This window comes from Labeo rohita, chromosome 9 (genome assembly GCF_022985175.1).
Source record: "Labeo rohita strain BAU-BD-2019 chromosome 9, IGBB_LRoh.1.0, whole genome shotgun sequence".
In the NCBI taxonomy this organism is placed as follows: domain Eukaryota; kingdom Metazoa; phylum Chordata; class Actinopteri; order Cypriniformes; family Cyprinidae; genus Labeo; species Labeo rohita.
This window is the reverse complement of record NC_066877.1, coordinates 31,204,838-31,226,194: the sequence shown is the minus strand read 5'-3', so window position 1 is coordinate 31,226,194 and position 21,357 is coordinate 31,204,838. Positions and strand designations below refer to the sequence as shown.

The following is a 21,357-nucleotide window of genomic DNA, read 5'->3' as shown; positions in this document are numbered from 1 at the left end:
ACATCTAGTTTTACTATTTTAGAAATCTTTTTCATTAATTGAAATATATAAGCTGAAACCAAAATACAAATGTTAGATTAAAAACTAAAACTTTACAACAAAATTAGAAATGTTACCTTAGCAACTAACAAAAAAGAAAATAAAAATGAAATAAATGAAACAAAAAAAATTAAATAATATAAGTTTAAGACATAGTATAATTAATAAACTATATATTTAAAAACACAAAATTAAATTCAACTACTAAAACAAGTAACAAGTAAAAATTAAAACTGAAAATAAAAAATCAATAGGGCCCTATGAAAACCATTTAATTTTTTTTTCCTTCCAAATTTCAGTTTTATATTCCGCTTATATTTTTTAAGACTCTCTTTTAATGGTTTAATTAAAAATATTAATCAAAAAACATTACTGAAATCATGAAACTTGCAGCAATTTATTAAAAGTTTACATTTACAACACAAATTACATTTTAAGGCTCTATGAAATACGTTTTAGTTTTTTTTTCCCTCAAATTCAGTTTTATTTTTACTAAATTCTGTGCTTTTTTTTTTCATAAATTTTCTGCAATCCACTTTAATGGTTTAATTAAATTTGAATAAGCAAAACATCTCTAATTAATTGATTTTATTAAATATACATATATATATATATATATATATATATATATTATTATTATTATTATTTTTTTTTTATTTTTTTTTTTTTTCAGAAATACTATGTTATGTATTTACATTTTTCTGGTAAATAAATTCTGCTAAATATTTTTTCTGGTAAATACTCCTTTAAAAAAATAATGTTTTAATAATAATTTTAGCAGTAGTACTATTATCACATTAAGTAATATATTTCTGTCACAGATTCTTTAAGTTAAACCGAACTTTTATTTTGATGGTTGCAAGACCTTTAAGTTTCTGTTTGTATATAATATGACGATAGTTTTTCCCAAAAGAAAGTGTAAAATGCTCTTTAAGTGGCTCTCAGAGCGGTTCTAGAGATTATGTTTATGTGTTCATGTACTTATATATTGAGGAGGCAGAGGCTGAAATCACCATGAGCATCACGTGCACTTCAAAGCGAAACTGTGCCATTCACACACTAGTCCATATCACATTTTGATTTAAGTGTACTGACCTACTTTTGATTTATTCACTCCAAATTTGGCAAATTCCGTGACATTCCACGTTATACAGTAAATTCCATTTTTATAACTGGATTCTGCGATTCCGTCCGCATTTTCATCATAGGGCCCTAAATTAAAAGCTAATTCAAAATAAAAAGAGAAACTATAATACTATATACTGAAGTAGTCCCAAATCGCATGTTGATTCATCTCTGCTGATCTTTAGTTGAAGAATAATTTACTGAAGAAACCAAAGTGCTTAAAACTGTGCTTTTACTGTTGTGCTCTATGGAGGAACTCTTTTGAGATGTGTTTTATGCATCTAGATGAGCTTGAACTTCAATGAGACAACTGATTCTTAGATTAGCAGATAAAGCCACATCAATAGCAAAGACTCCAGCGTTGACTGACTAAGAGCCTTATGTAATTAATCCAGCTGATTTAGGCACACGGCTTTCACCCGTTTACTAAAGCCCATCGGATGAAACGGATCAATAGATATCAGTGGAGGAAAGATCTGAATCAAGGGTCTCTCCTGCTCCTCCACAATGATTATCTCTATTAACACCACCTCATTATCAGTATCAATGTCAGTCTGGGGAAACGGAGGCTTTGCTTTGAGCTTCCTCTTGAGGAAATCTCAAAATCAATTCACATTTTTTATTGTTTACTATGTAATTGTGAGAGTCTGCCATGCTATTACGTGAATCATTTTTCAACGCTTTTCTATTATTGTTATATCTGCTCATAAATGACACGTAAAACAAAACAAACTGTGTTTGGTCAGTTCACATTTCAGTCAGACAGTCTCATGTCGAAGCGAGCGAGAATAAGTTATAATGTGGAGCAAACTGTACGTCCGGCTCTGTGAAACTAGGTCTCATTTTTCTTTTCTCTGTGTGGTTAGGAAGCTCAGCTTTCACCTCATGAGTTTTCTTGTCTGTCCTCTTCCTCCTCTTCAGGCTGGACAGAGGAGGTGAGCTATTGCTGGTTCGTGGTACTTGACAGCGTGATGATTTTTTGACCAGGTGACGTCTAACCCCAGGATTGTCCTCAAAACGATGACCTTACAGTGAAAGTAAAGAGAAAAACATTAGGTAGATACAATAAACCCTTGAATTTGTCATGGATTTGTGCAAAAACTGGTTTACAAACAGTCAGCTTTCAAAAATAACACACAAAAATACATTTTATGCCTTTATTGAACACAGCAGGGTTATTACCATTAACCAGAACTTGATCTAAAACACTTTAGTATAGGGAGCAGTTCTCACTAATAACTAGTTGCTTATTAGCATGCCTATTTTTAACATATTGGCTATTTATTAGTACTTATAAAGCACATATTCTACATGACCTAAACTTAACAACTTACTAACTATAAATAAGCAGCAAATTAGAAGTTTACTAAAGCAAAAGTCATAGTTAATAGTTAAAGTCGAGAATTAGACCTTAAAATAAAGTGTGACCACAACTACTGTGAACTTTAAAATGATTATTAAAATGCTAATTAGAAGTAAATAAAAATAATATAAAATACAAAATCAGATAAAATTACTATAAGTTAAACTAAAATTTAAATGAAAACTGAAAATCATATGCATTTAATTAAATTAATTAGATACTATATATAATTTGTAGGGCTGTCAGTCGATTCAAATTTTTAATCAAATTAATTACATGATGTTTCGATTAATTTATCGAATTAATCGCAAATTAATCGCACATTAAATCTGGCTGAGAAATTATTTTACAAAAGATAATTTAAAGTCATTGTTGTGTAAAGCATCAAACAGATGTTACAAAAAGAAGCTTCAGCAAGAAATTATTTGTTTAATAAAATGTATTTTATTCAAAATAGAATTTTTTACACATAAACATTTAGGCTGCAATTGCCTAACGTAAAACTATGGAAAAGAAGATAATTTGAGAAACATCTCAGTAAAAACATCATCTTCACCAAAACATCTTTTTTGGTGAACTTTCCCTTTAATGTTTATACTTTTCTTCTTCTTGTTATTATTACTTATTATATTTATTTTTTTTATTTTATTATATTAAAAAGAAAAAAAAAAGATACTCTAAATAAGAAATAAATTCTTCTTATTTACTAAACTGTTGTATAAAATCACATTTAAGCTTGTGATAGATCAGGACAAAATCAGCACTAGTGTCATATTGCTCTTGCTGCCCGTGTGATATCCTGTGATATGTGATATATATTAATATGAGACAAAACACATATAGGGGCATTTTTGGAACCAATATCTTGAATTTTAGGGCATAACTGCATTTTTGAAATTGTTGCCCTACATGATATGTTAACAGTCAAACATATAAAATATAGTGCAATAATAAGATGACGTACAGGTCTGGGGACGGGGCCAGTGCGTTAACTGCGTTAAAATATCGTAATCACCTTACTTTTCATAACTAATTAATTAAGTTAACGCGTTAAACTGACAGCCCTAATAATTTGGTAACAAATGCAAAGTGTTGCACATTTTATTGGTGCAGAGATGACTATTGATTGAGTTTATTCAGTAAAACGTTGACAGCTGCTTTTTTAATCATTTAATTAGAAGCATCAGATGCATCATTGCTAAATTGTGCTGTCTGTTTAATAAGTACTAAGAACAGACATTTAAAAATGTAGACATAGTTCACCCAAAAATGACCTAAACAAACAAACAATACAATACAATTTCAATTTCCATACTATGGAAGTCAGTGGCATCAACTGTTTGGTTACCAACATTGGTCAGAGCTGTACTGAAATATGTCAAACTCATGAATTTGGATATGATTCTATTCGCAAAAAGCATTGCCTGATCCATGCCTGGAAAAAGTGATTTTAGAAGACATAATATTAAGAATTGTTAAACATTACAGAACATTAAGAACTTGCATAAAGATGAAGTGAGTTCATAAACAAGCCCACAAGCCTTGATGTTCATCAGTCGACAGAGAAACAAATGGTCTACATGACCAATTTATACAGAAGTACATGGTAAATCCAAGGGTTCACATAGCTTTTACTCAACTGTAGCAATGAAATTGCATACATTTGTGTGACTGAGAATAAAAGCGGGCCTAGAAAAACAAGAGAATCAGAGGCCTTCTCAGCTGAGCGCAACTAAGAGGCGTATTTTGGATGCTGGGCCTTTCCAAAAAAATTGCTGTGATTTAATATTGTATCATTTTAGCCCACAAACCGAGGTTTTTATTGAATTTGGGATAATTGAAGGGGTGTATTGTGAGAAACCCTCTCTCTCCAGCTGTTCCGAGTGCCAAGTAAAAGGCAGGGGCTCTCCAAGGGTTGAGGCCTGCCAGGACGCCCAAGGCCTCAGCTGGTTTGTGTTGTCCCAGTAGCCCGGGGTTGTTCGGCAAACAAACTTAATTTTGTACTCTTTCTCTCCTAGCGTCGCCCATGCCTCTAACCCCCCCTCATAAAAAAACCAAGGCTCTGCATAATTTTGACATCCACGCGCTGGTGCTGGGCCTTTTCCCAAGGGTAGAGCGCTAACAATATGGTGGCCATGCCTTTTGGCTGTACTCTGGTTGTGCTTTTCATGGCAAGAGAGCAAAAATCCTAGAGGAGACGGAAACAGCCAAGCTTTCATCAAAACACCGCAGGATGAAACCAGCTCAAGCCGCAAACGTGTTTGACGCACAAAAGTGCTGATTTTAAATCTCAGTTCAAGCATTCGATCGGTCCCCCCTTATTTTGTTAGCCTTACCTTTTGAACATTAGGACACCTCCAAACATACACTCAAAATGGTTCAATGACAGGGAATACAGCAAACAATTGTTTAAAATTAATAAAATTATATTTGTATTCATTTTAATATTATTATACAAAATATATATGTATATAATTAAAAAATACAGAAGCACTACAAATACTATATTACTTAATCAGATTTTATGAGAATAAACATGCATTTAAAACATGCATTTCTCATTTGCCACTGACCCAATACAAAGAAATACCAGTTTAAATAAAAGTTTGGCACAATGTGTGTGTGTAGCTGAAAAGAAACTGCGAGACTGAGAGATAAGATGGAAATTGATCTCTGCTAGACTGTCTGTCTGCTCTTCACACAGACCATTCCTCGAGGGACTGCAGAGAGAATCACAGACAGACAAAGACCTCAAGGGAAACTCACTAGTAAACAGTCTACACAAAGCATCAGGCCCGAGGGTTTTACTGTTTATCAAAATACAAGTATGCTTTTTAGTGAAAAGCAGTGTTTAAACAACGCTAACTGGAATAGCTCAGGCCCATCATGTTTTATATAAGCAACAGTTTCTTCAAAAAAAGCAACATTTGGTTGTTATTTTCTCTAGTAAAAAACTGTATGACTTTCATTCTTCTGTAAAACACAGAAAGAGAATGGATAATGGACTGGTTGCTTTTTCATGCAATTACAAAGGATGGTGCGCATTCAAGCTTGAAAAAACAAACATGAAACCATGATCTTAATTTTAATTCTTTTGAAACTATTTTATCTAGTCATACTGCTTCTAAAATATGTGACCCTGGACCACAAAAGCAGTCTTAAGTAGCAGAGGTATATTTGAAGAGTTATATAAATCCATTTTGATTCATTTGAGTAAAAATGTGCTTTCTTTACCAAAAAAGTGGCAAGATGAAAACCACTATTTTCTGTTTCAAACTTTCACCTAGCATCTTTAGGTTATAATAACATTAAAAATTCAAATCCAGATTTTAATTTTCAAACATTTGGTATAAAAACTGATTATTTTTTCCCCCAAAATGCAATAAATCTGACGCTCTTTTTTTTTTTTTTTTTTTCAAAATGCAATAAATCATGCATATGCAATAAAGTGCCTCATCTTCTTAATCTCCCCACGTAAATGATTAGATTTCAGTGGCTTACGTTTCATCACGTTATGTTTTTGTTTGTTTGTTGATCACAAAGTACAAAGTAGATGAGGAAAACTAGGATGTCGGGCGTATTCAAAGTGGCACCTTTACTGTCTACAATGCGTGGAATGGTGCGCTGTGATTGGTTCAGCAGATGTATCGCATTCTGCAGAGAATTTTGCGTAAAATTAAACATGGACTTTTTAATACCGACCGATACAATACTGATTTTGGCAGGAACTCAGTTGTTTTAAAACCATTTATTACAATTTGGAACCAAACTCATTTGTAGCAATAGCCAAAAATACATTGTATGGGTCAAAATTATTGATTCTTTTATGCCTAAAATCTCATTAGGATATTAAGTAAAGATCATGTTGCATGAAGATATTTTGTAAATTTCCTACCAAAAATATATCAAAACTTTATTTTTAATTAGTATTAGTAATATGCATTGCTACAAACTTCATTTAAACAACTTTCAAGGTGATTTTCTATTTTTTTTTTTTTTTACCCTCAGATTCCAGATATTCAAATAGTTGCATCTCAGCCAATTATTGTCCTATCCTAACAAACCATACATCAATGGAAAGCTTACTTATTCAGCTTATGAGTGCTTTTGTGGTTCACATATGGAAGTTAGTCAATATTACGTTTTTTGATGATTGATTCTGTCTGCAAATATTACAATGACATTATCTTCTTATGGCAGCACATTACATTCAACAAATCGAGGCGTGAGAACCAGAAGGCCGTAAGTGACATTTTGGGTGAAATGGAGATATATATCAACTGAAAGCACTTGAGCTCTTTCTACTGACAAAAGTATATTGTCAATAATGAGTGTACAAATGTTTATTATAAACGATTGAAATCAGTACACAAAGTCAGATCAAACTTTGGTAAATTTGTTGTTTTGGCCCTCCTGTAAAGTTGGTGAAATTTCTGGTTCTCACCCCTCAAATTACTGTGCATTGCAATGACAAGCCTATTTATAATTCAGTATGCAAATAGATGTAAGAAAGAAGACCTTTCAACATGAAGTATGCTAATATTGCAGTGATGCCACAGTTGTCTATCAGTGTGCATTACCATTCAAAAGTTTGCACCCAGTGAGATTTTGTAATATTTCTGAAAGAAGTCTGTTCTGCTCACCAAGGTTGAATTTATTTCAATACATCTGAATTTTCAGCATCATTATTCCAGTGTTCAGTGTCACATGTTGCTTCAGATATCATTCTAATACCCTTACGAAAAAGAAGTGTATTCAAGTGTCCTATTAGTATACTTCTTTTAAACTAAAAATAGGAAAGTATACTTTCAGTCTGCTTTTCAAGTACTTCTCAGCAATGTGCTTATTGTACCTCTCAGAGATATACTTAAAATGCCATTTAAGTATACTTGACTTGTACTTAGAAAAAGTCTAAATATATTTATTTATAAGTCTAAATATGTCTTCTGCACAGAATTTCCAAAACACAAGGGAAGAAGAAGAAACCGAAAACAACAGATGCTTCCACATGTAATCTAACACGATCATCAGACATTAAAAAAATCATCAAAACTGTGCAGCGTTATAAAATGTCGAACCATGAAGAGGTAATACTGACTGTCAAGCTTTGGGGTGTTGATCGATTCCATCTATGTTTTGATTATCATTCTAAATCCAGTTCAGTCACTTTTCTGCGTTTTTTTTTATTTATTTTTTTTTTATAATGTATGCATGAGACTAGAATAAAAATATTTTTTTGTTTACAAGCAGATACCCTGTTCTTTCTTTTGATGTTTTGTAAGTTCAGATATTTATATAACAAAATATATGAAGAGTTCAGATGCAAAACCAGCTAAAATCCATCTTGGTCAAAAATGAGATGATGCTGAGTGAATGCTCTCGACACATATTATACATCCATCAAATACTTTTTCTTCAAACTTGCTAAAATAGCAGCCTCAGCCCAATCAGAAGTACCAGTACTTACATAGAAACCTATACATCTGAGCCTGATGAAAATGCATTTTTTAAAGAAAGACGTCAGATGAATTTAGCTGGTTTTGCATCTGAACTCTTCATATATGAAAATAATACCTAAACAAGGACATAATAGTATACTTAAAAGTATGATGTAACGTTCACTTAAAGAAAACTTAAGAGTATACTTGCAGTATGAAACTACTAAACTAGTAGTTTACTAAGACTATACTTCAAAGTGTACTAAAAATGTACTTACTTGGTAAACTATCAGTATACCTATAAGTTTACTTTTAGTATAGCTGCAGTACAAACTAAAAACTTAGATGTAAACTAGTTGTGTACTTTTATATAGTAGAAAGTGGGCCAATTTAGTCTCAAGGAGTATTAAAATAATACACTTACAAGCATACTACTAGTGCACTGATAATTGTATACTTACTACATAAAGTATACTTAAAAATATACTTGAACTTTACTTAAGTATACTTAATAAAATGAACTTGAAGTATACTACTTTTTGGTAAGGGATATGATGATTTGCCGCTCAAGAAACATTATCAATGTTGAAAACAGTTGTGCTGGTTTATATTTTTGTAAAAACCTACACATTATTTTCAGAATTCTTTGATGAACAGAAAGTTCAAAAGAACATTTTTTTTTTTAAGTAGAAGAAAAGCTGCATTTTAAATCTGACCCCAACGGTAGTATAAGTCAAAGGAAGTTTTCAAACATTCAAAATAAAAAAATCGCTTTGCCACAAGTGTTTGAGGTTCAATTAATTGCAGATTTAAAAAAAAAACCTAACCATAATAGAAATCGTTGTATTTTACGTCTGAATCAAGTTACTGCATAATATGACTCTGGCCTGAGATGCATGAGTGCGTGTGGAGGTTTGGCAGCACACGTATGTGTCAACAGGAGGGGAAGTGGAACTTCATAATCCATTCCCTCAGACATGCCACATCACTGGAGGCCATGATATGTTTCATATCAGCAATCTGTTTGCAAGGGCTCGGCTTGACATTAATTAGCTTGTATTTCCCAACAGGATCAATAAAACAAATTCCCAGCAATCAATTTCCAATGCGAGCAAGATCTATAGAGGGTGGAGTGCATTTTTACAATGTCACAACCGCAGTCATGTGAACGGAAAATCCTATTGGATTTCATCAAAAGTCGCCTGTTAGACATTTCAGCACAGAGCTGAACCTAAACTATTGTCAAAGACAGACAATGGCAAAATCCGTCGAAAAATGATGTAAGTGTGAGGCCGCTGTGACATTTGCTAAAAACTAAGGTGGCTGGAAAGTATTACGCTTCATTACTCTGCCAGCTTTTTAACAGTAAGCACACTTACGGATCGGTTCGACTGGGGAGCCAAGGTGCGAGTGGATAGACTCCAGAAGGTCATAATCATCAAAATCCAGCACAAACTCCTCAAAGTCCTCGAAGCCGTCCACTGCGAAGCTCCCCAGAGGGTTTTCCTGATCCCCATAATGCCCTTTTTCAGCGTCGCCGCTCATGTCCTTCTCCTTCCCCACGTCTGTCATCTCCACACCTGGTACCTCCGGATCATCCAGGATGCAACCCTCTTTCGCGCCGCTATTTTGTACCTTCTCCTGTCAATAACATAGAACTGATGCGAAATTAGTTTTTACGGCATCCCAGTCCAATCTTCAGGGTTTTGGTAATGGATCCTGGAAGCAAGAACTATGGAATGACCATGAATCAAATTTTGTCCAAGAATAGGATGTTAAAAGATAATCTCTCAGCTGAGGCCCTCAATCCGTAGTGTTTGTAAGATCCACCTGGCTGCCTAATGAGAAAATGGTTTCTGGCCTCAGGCTTCCCAAGCAGATGAGCAGCAGATCTGTGAGACGCGTCCGTTTGTACACAAGCAAACAGCAGGGAACACTGGAATTGGCTGACGGTCCAGAGGAAATGTTGATACAACTGAACTACTTTTGAGGTCTCGCACTAATCTATTGGCTGCCTCTGTCATTTCCATGACGTTGTCGATTGATCCCGCGGCTGCGTGATGGACAGCAGTCGAGTCTTCCCTCATCTGAAACTGGTTGCACCACCCTATCAGACAGCACAGGTGAAAACCTCCATCCGAAACAACAGCAGTGCCGACGAAGTGCACAACATGGTGCCACACATTACACAGCGCTGTCTCCACATGACTGATCTCCATGGAAACCACGGCTGCTCCTAGAACTCGACCCTGTCTTGTTTTCAAGCGGTTACCTGCCCGGTGATGAGCCAATCGCCGGCCAGATGCGTCCAATAGCCTACATAGCCAGACATTTACATGGTTTATTTACATATCATGCATATTAGAAGAACATTGTTTGCTCAGAGGTTGCTCTTTATAAGATAAAGAGCACCTGTTTAATTTAGATATGAACTTTATCTTAGATGTTTCTCTTAAAATTCATTAGCAGAAGCAAATATAGACTCAAATGGGCTTATTATGTAGATAGGATAAAAAAGAAGAGCTCATATAATTTAATTTTGGGAGAATTTAATAGGAAACATTGAGCTTATATTTAAATCTCTCACTTTTGATTACAAATTTTGGTAAAAGATGGGACCTTTTTCAGGAGTATAAAAGAGAAAAAATGGAAATAACGCCAAACTTATTTACAAAATACTTCATATTATTGAGTTTCAGCCACTGTAACTGCATTGTAGTCACATTCCTGTCTAGACAAACAAATGAGACTGAAAAAGACCTTATTTTTGGTAAAAAAAAAAAAAAAAAAAAAGTTTGCAAAAGATTCTATTTTATCTGCCCATTAATGGCACTGTAATCACATTCCTGCCTAGACAAACAACTGAGGCTTTTTTAACAATAAAAAACTCATAAATTATTTTAAAAAATATTTATAATAATAATAAAATAATTAAAAAAAATGCAAACAAATGTTTTTCAATATGCATCTATGTTCAATAAACATCAAAATATTTTATTATTTTATTTTATTTTTTGTTTTGTTTTATTTTTTGTTATTGTTTTATCTGCCCATTAATGGCACTGTGATCACAATCCTGCGTAGTCACACAACTGAGGCTCAAAAAGACCTTGTTTGTGGTTTTTAACAATAAAAAAAAACTTATTTAAAATTAATAATTTATTTTAATTATTTAGAAAATAATAATAATTAAAATAAAAAAATGCAAACAAATGTATTTTTTATTGAATGTACATCTATGTTCAATAAACATCAAAATATTTATTTTATTTTATTTTATTTTATTTATTTTATGCACATTAATGGTACTGTAATCACATTGCTGTATTGTGATTTTGAGAGTTAACTCAAACATCTTAAAATTCATACATTTTTGTATATTTGGAAAAAGACATGGCCTTTCTCAGAAGAATAAAAGAGAAAAAATGAGAAAAGGCCTCCATTTTCTCTCCATTTAAATGTGGCAATAACACCAAACTTATTTACAAAATACATCATATTTTTGAGTTTCATCCACTGTAACAAATAACAAACTGATACATTATTTTAAAAAGAAAGATGCAAACAAATGTATTTTTTAATGAATACATCTATGTTAAATAAACATAACAATATTTATTGTTGTTATTTTTATTTTTTTTATTTGCCCTGTAATGGTACTATAATCACATTGCTGTCTATGAGAAACTATTGTGATTTTGAGATTCATACATTTTGGTATCTTTGAAAAAAACATTTTGGTATCTTTGAAAAAAGACGAGGCCTTTCTCAGGAGAATGCTTTCTTTTATTCTCCTGAGAAAGACCTTGTCTTTTTCCAAAGATACCAAAATGTTTTTTTTTTTCCCCCCCATTTAAATATAGAAATAATACTGGACTTATTTACAAAATACATCATATTATTGCGTTTCATTCACTGTAATTGAATGGTAATCACATTTCTGCCTAGATAAACAAATGAAACTGTAAAATACCTTATTTTGGGTTATTTACCAATTAACAAAAAAAGTGCAAACAAATGTATTTTTATAGAATATACATCTATGTTCAATAAACATATTTTATTTTTTATTTTTTTATTTATTATTCGTTGCATATCATCAGCCCTGTAAAGGCATTATAATCACATTGCTGTATAGGAGAAACTAATGTGATTTTGAGATAATCAGTTAACTCATACATTTTAAAATTCATATATTTTGGTATCTTTGGAAAATGTATTTGTTTATTTAATATACATCTATGTTCAGTAAACATCACATTATTTTATTTTATTTATTTTATTTTAAAGTTATGTCATACATCTTACAATTCATACATTTTGGTATACATTTTGGTATCTTGACTAAAGGAATCACATTCCTTTAGTTATTTAACAAAAAACAAACTTTAAAAAAAAAAAAAAAAAAAAAAATGCTAACAAATGCATTTATATTTAATATAAATATCTGTTTAATAAATATCAACATATTTTATTTTATTTTATTTTATATATTATTTAATGCATTTTATCTTCCTATAATAGCACTGTAATCACGTTGCTGTCTAGGAGAAACTATTGTGATTTTGAGATAATCAGTTATCTCATACATTTTAAAATTAGATACATTTATTGAATACATATTCCATAAAAATGAATAAAATAAAATAAAATAAAATAAAATAAAATACCCCTGTAATCGCATTGGAATCACATTACTGTCTAGGAGAAACAACTGAGATTGGACTGAAAAAGACCTCACTTGTAGTTATTCACCAATCAATGAACAAACTCGTTCTAAAAAAAGATGCAAACAAAGAGGTTGTTTAAAAAATAAGTGAGAAAATCAATTATGTGGATTACACATGTGAGTATTCTAGCTGTATGTCATCCAAGTGCTCTATAAAGGTGTCACACATATGAATCACTGGCATGGAGCAGGGCAGACTCAGATATGAGAGGTTTATAGCAAGCTAGTGTGATGCAGGGCTTAAATTCAATGGCCTGTTCCACTGTGGCGGCCTCATTTGTAATTTGCTGCGGTACAGCAGTCAATGCTTCCTCTTTTCTAAAAGCAGGAAGGGCTGCGGGCGGGTCTTTGGGAAGGATAATCAATTGCAACAGTGAAGTTAATTATAGCCAGAGGGATCTCATCCACAGAGCCGCTGCAGCCCTCACCTAAAAACACTCTGCTGGACTCTGCTAGCCTTCATTCATAGCCAGAGTATGGACTATTTAGCCATATTAGCTGCGCTGTACGTCATGTAGAGTAAACATCAGGATCATTCATGAAATTAGCCTGTATCGGTGTGCCAGATGGAAATATCTATGCTGCTTCCAAACTCCAACCAGATGGAGGCATGTTAGTATTACTAAGATTAAATATACAGTATACTATAATGACATTAAAGACCAAAATCACAAAAATATTTAATTCTTCATGCAACATAAAGCAAACATATAAGGAAAAATAGATTTTGAATGTCTAGATGTCATCTAATAGTTAAAAAGAACATTGCACTAAACTTAAACTCTGTGAGGATCATCTGGCTCAATAAATGAGAGTGTGTCCAGCCATTCCCATGGCTTGAAAAATCACCACGACCCACAGAGGAACATCTGGGAGGGCAACTGGAGCATGGGAGCACATTTCAACCAAACCACTCACGTCAGGAAGAGCTTTACAATCTGTGCATAGTCATGTGCAGCACATCTTTAGGGATCCACTTTTTGGATGAGTGGGGGGAAACAGTTATGATAACAGTTATTTTTTTTAAAAGATCCATTTAAAAATGTCATTTGTCTTTTAGCAAAGGTCAACGATACGAAGTGACAACCATGCGTATTTCAACATGTCTAAATACAGTATAAATTCTCAGATTTGAGAAATTTAATATTCATTAAATTAATTGTTTTGTTTGTATACACTACCATTCAAAAGTTTTTGAACAGTAAGAGTTTAATGTTTTTTAAAGAAGTCTCTTCTGCTCACCAAGCCTGCATTTATTTGTTGCTAAGTACGGCAGAAACTGTAAAATTTCTAAATATTTTTACTATTTAAAACAACTTTTATATTTTAATATATTTTAAAATCTAATTTATTCCTGCAATTTCAATGCTGAATTTTTAGCACCATTATTTCAGTCACATGATCCTTCAGAAATCATTCTAATGTTCTGATTTGCTCAAAAACATTTATTATCGGGAATGCACATACGTTTTTTTAGCCTGGTTCTCATTAGAGTACCTGGAAATTTGGTTTGGTCCTCACACTGCACATAGGTTGACCCATTAAATGTAACTTTTAAAATGAATTACTAATAATGATAATAATATCTTCGGACTTTATTTATTTAGGGATTTTTTTTACATAAAATAAAAATAATAATATTATATTTTAAAATAAAAAGGCAGTATTAAATAAAAATACAATAATTGTATAGTAAACCTAAAAATACAATGATAATATTTGCTTTTAATATGATTTTTCATCATTTTCAAACCTAAAATTAGCAAGCTTTTATTTTGGCGGGTTGCCGACAAGTAAGTATATGCGGTTTTAGTGCTTTCAATGAAGCGTGTCACTGAATGAATTGTCATATTTTTGCATTGTTCTTCGAAAACAGCAGTGAATATAGACCAATTTAACGTTTTCAGTTTAAATAGAAATCGTATACAGTATTACATTTTGTCTAAAATCTAATATGGTAATTGTGCATTAACAACTGTCAACCATGTCAGTACGCAAATTAATTATAATTATATATGTTTCTTGCACAACAAAGCATGTTAGAATGATTCCGAAGGTTCACGTGACACTCAGTGTTTTAGTTAAAGTTTTAGTAATTTTTTTGTGTAGGTTTGTCCATTTTTTTTTAATATCTATACAGTTTTTATCATAAATGATGGAAATAAAAATGTTGTTTCAGTTTTAGACCACATTTACACTGCAATTCTTGATACTCAATTCCAATTTGTGGACTATATCTGATTGTTTGTGATGAGCAGCTTACATCTTTTTAAAGTGACCTATATCAGATATCTGCATTTCTATCATGACAACAATTTGGTATTGTATTTGGTCTTGGCAGAATAGATCTGCTACGCTGCTGCTGTTATAGATTATTTCTGCTGGTGCTGCTGCAAAGCAAGTACAGGAACTTACTACTCCCAATACATACTCCGATATGATGCTGTTAAGACATACTGCTGCTGCACAAGTAGTATATATATTGACCTGTAACAGATCTATGCAGGTGGAGCTGGGGAGGTGGAGGGTTTCAGAAGAACTCTGAAAGCGTGTTGTGAACTGCTGTAGTGAATGCTAACCAGCCATTTAAATGAAACGCAGCAAGCTCATTGGCTGTGTATGCAAGATGAACCAATCAGCTTGTGCCAAGTAGTTTCATAACAGAACTTGGCATTTACACTATACACTTGGTGAAACAACCCAGGGCAGCCCTCTGTCGAAATAGCAGGGGGAGAGAGATCGCTTTAAACCGCGGACTAAAAAACAACTTGGCAACAGCATACAGGTAGCCCAATTCCAATGGAAAACTGTGGACTTGGCAACGCTTCCTGGAAAAGCGTCCACCTTAATCAACGTCAATCGCCACCATTGCTTTTTCAATGATGTATGACAGGAGAATATCCAATCCATCCGCTTACATGGCAGATACAAATGCACATATCCGATTCATATCAGATTTATTTCCACACATGAATGAGGTCTGTAACTGATCTGACAATATCAGAATCCATGTGCTTTTTTCCTGCTTGCATGTTCATGGGTCATATCCGATCTGGAAAAAATCAGAATTGGGTCACTTGAACCATGTAATGTAAATGCAGCCTTAGTTGGGTCATTCTATAATTAGGGGTACAATTAGAATTTGACAATGTGAAGAAAACAGTTTTCCTGTTTCCCTAAATCCCAAACATGACCTTACATAACTGCTTTGAAACAATCTATATTGTATAAAGTGCTATATAAATAAAGGTGATCTGTAGGAATATGTGCATAAAATACCATCTATGCTTGCTACTGTCCACCATGTTACCATTACTGGGTAGCACAGTTGACAGGTAACTTAGTTGACATTTTCAGTGTTTTGGGCTTATACTCAACATGGAAGCCTAGAACTACTGGGCATGTGGTATGTTTAGAAATATATTTCTATAAACAAAACATACAGTTAAGTTAAATTGTCTTGTTAAAATTTGCAGCAATAATACTTGTGTAACACTGTTAACAGTCAATTAATCCACTCTTGACAGGTTTGCTAGTTTAACCAATATTACGGGAAAGAGAGAGAACATAACTTCTAGTGTTTCATCCATGTGCATCTAGAGGAAATATCATCATACTGTGCAAATTATGTGAGAATGGGAGAAACCATTCCTTTTTGAGGGGGGTGTTAGTTGATAATGGTTTTTCGGACACAATTAGAACAAGTTATATCACAATAAACGCTTATTATTTCTGAATTTTTTATCTAACTGAAGGCAAAACTCTGAAATTAATTTATATTTGAGGTAATTTTCAAGCTTTAATGCAGATTAGAATGAGCAACTTCACAAAATCTGACAGCTGAATACCAGGGTTGTAGGTGATATGAACATCATTTTTTAACAAAAGATATGGCTTTTTCAACATATAGCAGTGTGATTGGGAAAAATATAATTGTGTACTAGAAAATTAAGCATCGGGGCTTTATATTGATGAAAATATATTAAAAATATACTTCACAGACATGAGATGTTCCCACAATTATAGAATGACCCAGTAATCTATAACAAGGGTGTCCAATCCTGTTCCTGGAGGACCAGCGTCCTGCAGAGTTTAGCTCCAACCAGTTCCAACACACTTGAAGCTTCTAGTGAGTCTTAAAAACCTTGATTTTAAGACAGGACACAGAGTTTGGGCACCCCTGTCCTAAAGTAAGGAATGATCAGTATTTTTTTATTACAACTTTTTGTAAATGGGTTGAAAAGTTAAGCTTAACAATTGCGGTTACCACTTCTGTCAACAGACGTTTGATATTGCCTACCTATTTTTCATGTTCTGTTAATTTTATCTTAAATAACAGTTTATTTAACATTCCTCTCAACCAAAAAAACATGAGATTTGCGTTTATAATACTTAAAAACAAAGTAATGGGACACTGGAGTGTACTCTATTCATGGAAAGGTCCAATTACACTCTTGCAAGGGTTTTTAATGGCGTACTAGTATTCTTGGGCTGTCATACCCTGTAATCAGTTGAACTTACTTTATTAAGGATAATCATTAATGTAAAAACAACGGGAAGCACGCTGGTGCATGGCTTAGATCCAGTGATCCTGACCACATCTGAACTTCTTGAAGACTTGTTTACAACCGCAGAAAAGGGAGGAGAGGGCAGGCCAAGTGCTGACCACGGCCAGCCAATGATCCTCCTGCTCCTCTTTCCACCAAAGCACATTTATGAGTAAGGACACGAATACCTCAGCGCCCCCAAAACTTACTAGTGAGCTTGCCAATGCAGACCTCTAAGTCCACTAAACAAACACTCCCTGTCATCACTTCCCTCCTCCGGAGCGAGAGTTTAATGAGCTTTTGGAGGGGCCGTGAGCTTTGGCTTGTCAAGATCAAGTTAAACCATCAGCCTGAGACTCGGCCGTTGGTGTGGCTCCAATGATACATGAAATCAAGCACGCCTATCTAATTTTGTTTGAGTTACTACACTGATTTCAATTAAGATCGAATGGCCGCAACAACATGCAAGTTGTCTGCTTTAATCCTTGTTTTGATCATCATGGCTACACACACTGAAAACTCAAATCAGTAAGTGATTCTTTAGATGTAGGACAAAGGCCACAGGGCCGGGAAAAAAAGAAAGTTTACCAGAATCCAAAAAAGAAAATAAAAATAGATAGAATGTTAAATAAGAACATAAAAGTGATGTGCTTTCTTAATTAAGTACTGGCCTAAAGGAGATGCATGATTATCATAAAAAAAAACGGTCAGGAACCTGAAACAAAGCTTTCTTGCTTTCACTAGCCATTGTTGAAAGGTTTATGCTCACCACACTACGCAAAAAACAAAACAAAAAATATGACTGTGTATAGTTTACCAGTAAAAATATCTAAAAATCCTAAAAACGTAATACATTTACTTGAGAAACAGAACTGAACAAGATATTAAGACCTGTTTTCAATGACTAGATAGATGTTGTTTGTCTTACTAAGATACTTTTTTCCCATTTGTTTTAAATATATCACTTATTAGGAATTTTAGATATTTTTGCTGTTTAAAAAAAAAAGTAAAAAAGACTAAATACATAAGATAAACAACATGCAATTTTGATGAATCCTATTTTATGATTTCAAGAATTAATAGCATTCTTCAAATTCAAATTTTTTTTTTTTTAGTATTGAGACTGAGGACTATGGAAGCCCGTTTCTGCCACTGACTAAAAAATAAAAAAGGTAATTGCAACTTTTTATCTCACAATTCTCACTTTTTTTCTTGCAATTTCGAGTGTACATCTCGCAATTCTTATTTTTTTCTCCAAACTGTGAGATATGAACTCACAATTGTGAGTTATAAAGTCATATTTGCAGGATATAAACTCACAATTTTGACTTTTTTCTCGCAAATGCAACTTTGTATCTCGCAATTCAGACTTTTTTTCTCACAATTGCGACTTTGTATCTCGCAATTCTTACCTTTTTTTAAGAATTGTGGAGATATAAACTTGCAATTGTGAGTTATAAAGTCCAGTTCTGAGGAGAAAAAAAAAGACTGATATGTTCACAGAATTGCGAGTTTATATCACAGTATTTAAAAAAAGTCATAATTGTAAGATAACAAGTCGCAATAACCTTTTTATTTTTTATTCAGTGGTGGAAATGGCTTTCAATAGAGGACAGATACCTTTAAAAGAAAAATTTAATTGTGCATAGGAATATTCCAGTGATCATATCTGATAACTGTAAGAATGTCAAAACCAGTGGCAGGTAAAACAAATGTGCAAATATCAGTGTCTTGTTATTTTCACGTCTCTTCCAAAATTTACTTTGCTTACTTTTCATGTCATCCAGGTCAGCACTGGCGAGCATCTGAGCCTCCGCCTCATCTGTAGGTACTTTCTGGTACACCGCTGTCTCTATGGCTGTCATGCTGCCTATACAGATGCGTTCTCGTAGGTCATAGCTGGTCCGCTGGGCTCCAGCCAGCCGGTGGACGGGCTTCCTGCGAAACCAGCCTCGTGTTGTCAAACTGGCAGGTTCTGGAGATAGGCTAAACCTACAAAAAGAGACCTACAATTGAGCATTGCAAACTATGTTTTTAACCCATTTTATGTTTATTGTTATTATAGAATTAATGTAACTGCATTGCTAATAAAGTGAAAAATGCGCATGATTCTAGGTGGCTGGGTTGACCACTTCTCAGAAATGCTGAAAAAAAACTACAGAAATGTTGTGTTTGTGTTTGTCATTCCATAAAACTAATTTATGACTTGGAAAAAATACACTGAAAACAACTTGGTGATAAAACAATTTTCAATCAGAAATTGCTATTAAATTCCACAAATAATTCCAAAGATATGGAAGTAACACATTTAATTAAACATTTAAATATTATTTTAAGTAAAAGGACTGAAAAAGTGTTTTCTTGTAAAACATACTCCAATAATCTTTATTTACAACTTTGAAAAATCATTTCTTACAGAGTACACTCATTACAAAGTTTAAAAAGAGCAAATTAATAAACTAGTTGCATTATCTCAAAGTTGAGAACTGAGAAAAAAATGCAACACAATTAGCATGCAAATTTAACAAATAACACACCACTGGATAATACATTAAGCCTAATGTGCACCATAGACCCAATTACTATGTTTTTATTTTATTTAATAGTGTATTTACAACTATTTATAGCTAAATTTCATCTGTAGCCCCTGGGCAAGAAACAAATATTTGTTATTCATCTCATATAAAGTTAAGAGAAATGATAAAAAAATTGTTTTTTTAAAAAAATGAAGTTAGATTAAACTTACTAAACCACTGCATATCATGTTGGTGTATTTGCATTCATTTAATTTATGTCAGAAGCCCAGACAAATATACACACAGGGGGCCCATAATTCAAAGCAACGGCCCTGCAAAAAATAATCAACAGTTAAATAAGGCAGGCCATGCTATAAATACACATTTGAAGATAATTTATTTGTATATTTACTTTAACCAAATGTGCATATATATGTTGCAAGAAACCGGTTAGCCAGCAGAGGGCAATAAAATACAACTTTTCCAGTTCAATCTCAAGCAAAGTCTTTTTTCACAGTATCACATTGCATTTTAAAAAATAGGAAGTTGCATGTACTTCCCATTAAAAGCACTTTTTTTCAATGTCACGGATGAATATTTACATATAGTAGTGCACATTTGTAGAGGGGGGTCAAACTGACAATTTTTTACCTGACTTGGAGCCAAGTTACAGGAGAAGGAATTGGTAGATCAATTAGTAAAATTAGTACTTTAGCTATGTTTGTTGCATTAAATGCCAATGGTGACAGTTTACAAATGGGAAAAAAATGCACTCTTTATGTTTTTGTTGTTGTTTGCATGCCTGATTTCTTCTTTATTTCTGCATTTATTCTTTCATGTGTTTCTTTCATGTGTATTCATCAAGTTGCTACTGAATGACCAAATGAAACTAAATCAAAAATCAATCAACATTCTGCTAACAAATACTGGAAGCTCTGTGTATGATCTAAAAAACAAACAAACAAACAAACAAAAAAACATTAGCTTTCTTATATTATTTTATCTTTTACGAAATAAATCTTCACAAAATATCATTGTTTGGAATGACATGATGGTGAGTAAATGACACTGGAATTATAATTTCTTCTTTAATCAATCTATTTAACATGTGTAAGTGTTTTTAGGTCTTTAAGGAGTAGATCTATCTCACTTATTAGTCAAATACCTGTTAGAAACCTCTTTCTCCTCTTCTCCATGTGGTCGTTCTTGTGTTTCCTCCTGCTCCTCCATTCCGACTGGGCTGGGTGGGGTCTCTTCACTGCTCGGGGGTCTCTCACTCTCCATATGGAAGCTGGTGAGAGGGAGATCGGCCGCCAGATCCTCCTCACTTCCCAAACTGAGCTGTGAGATCACAACACCTGTCAGCATCTCCCCATTTTTCCATCCCATCTCTCACACAGTTATCCAAACATATCAAGTAGTGCAGAAAGAAACTGTACTGTATACAGCATGCATACTGTTCTTAACAGCATGTGAATTCAAATGCAGTGACAAATATTTCAAGCAATAGTACTTTACACTGTTGTCACATTACCTCATTATGCTTAATTTGGTACATGCTGTTCAAATGGTTATTTTTGCATTCTATTGCACCTAACGC

At 33.3% G+C, this 21,357-nt stretch overlaps 1 protein-coding gene across 5 annotated transcripts in view; it reads right to left on the bottom strand.

Moving 5' to 3' along the window:
• Positions 1-21,357, bottom strand: part of slc4a3 (solute carrier family 4 member 3) — a 97,975-nt gene that overhangs the window by 31,164 nt on the left and 45,454 nt on the right. For 4 of the 5 annotated variants that reach the window (XR_007828405.1, XM_051119031.1, XM_051119032.1 and 1 more), the window contains exons 5-7: positions 20,923-21,098; positions 19,013-19,233; positions 2,047-2,189 (exon numbers count right to left, since the gene is read on the bottom strand). Coding sequence is in view for 4 of the 5 variants with exons in the window: in XM_051119031.1 (XP_050974988.1) it covers positions 2,047-2,189; positions 19,013-19,233; positions 20,923-21,098 (540 nt within the window). In the remaining variant the exon portion in view is untranslated. Of the gene's footprint in view, positions 1-2,046; positions 2,190-9,344; positions 10,100-19,012; positions 19,234-20,922; positions 21,099-21,357 lie in introns of those variants that run through there. The other variant, XM_051119034.1, reaches the window with a different exon arrangement.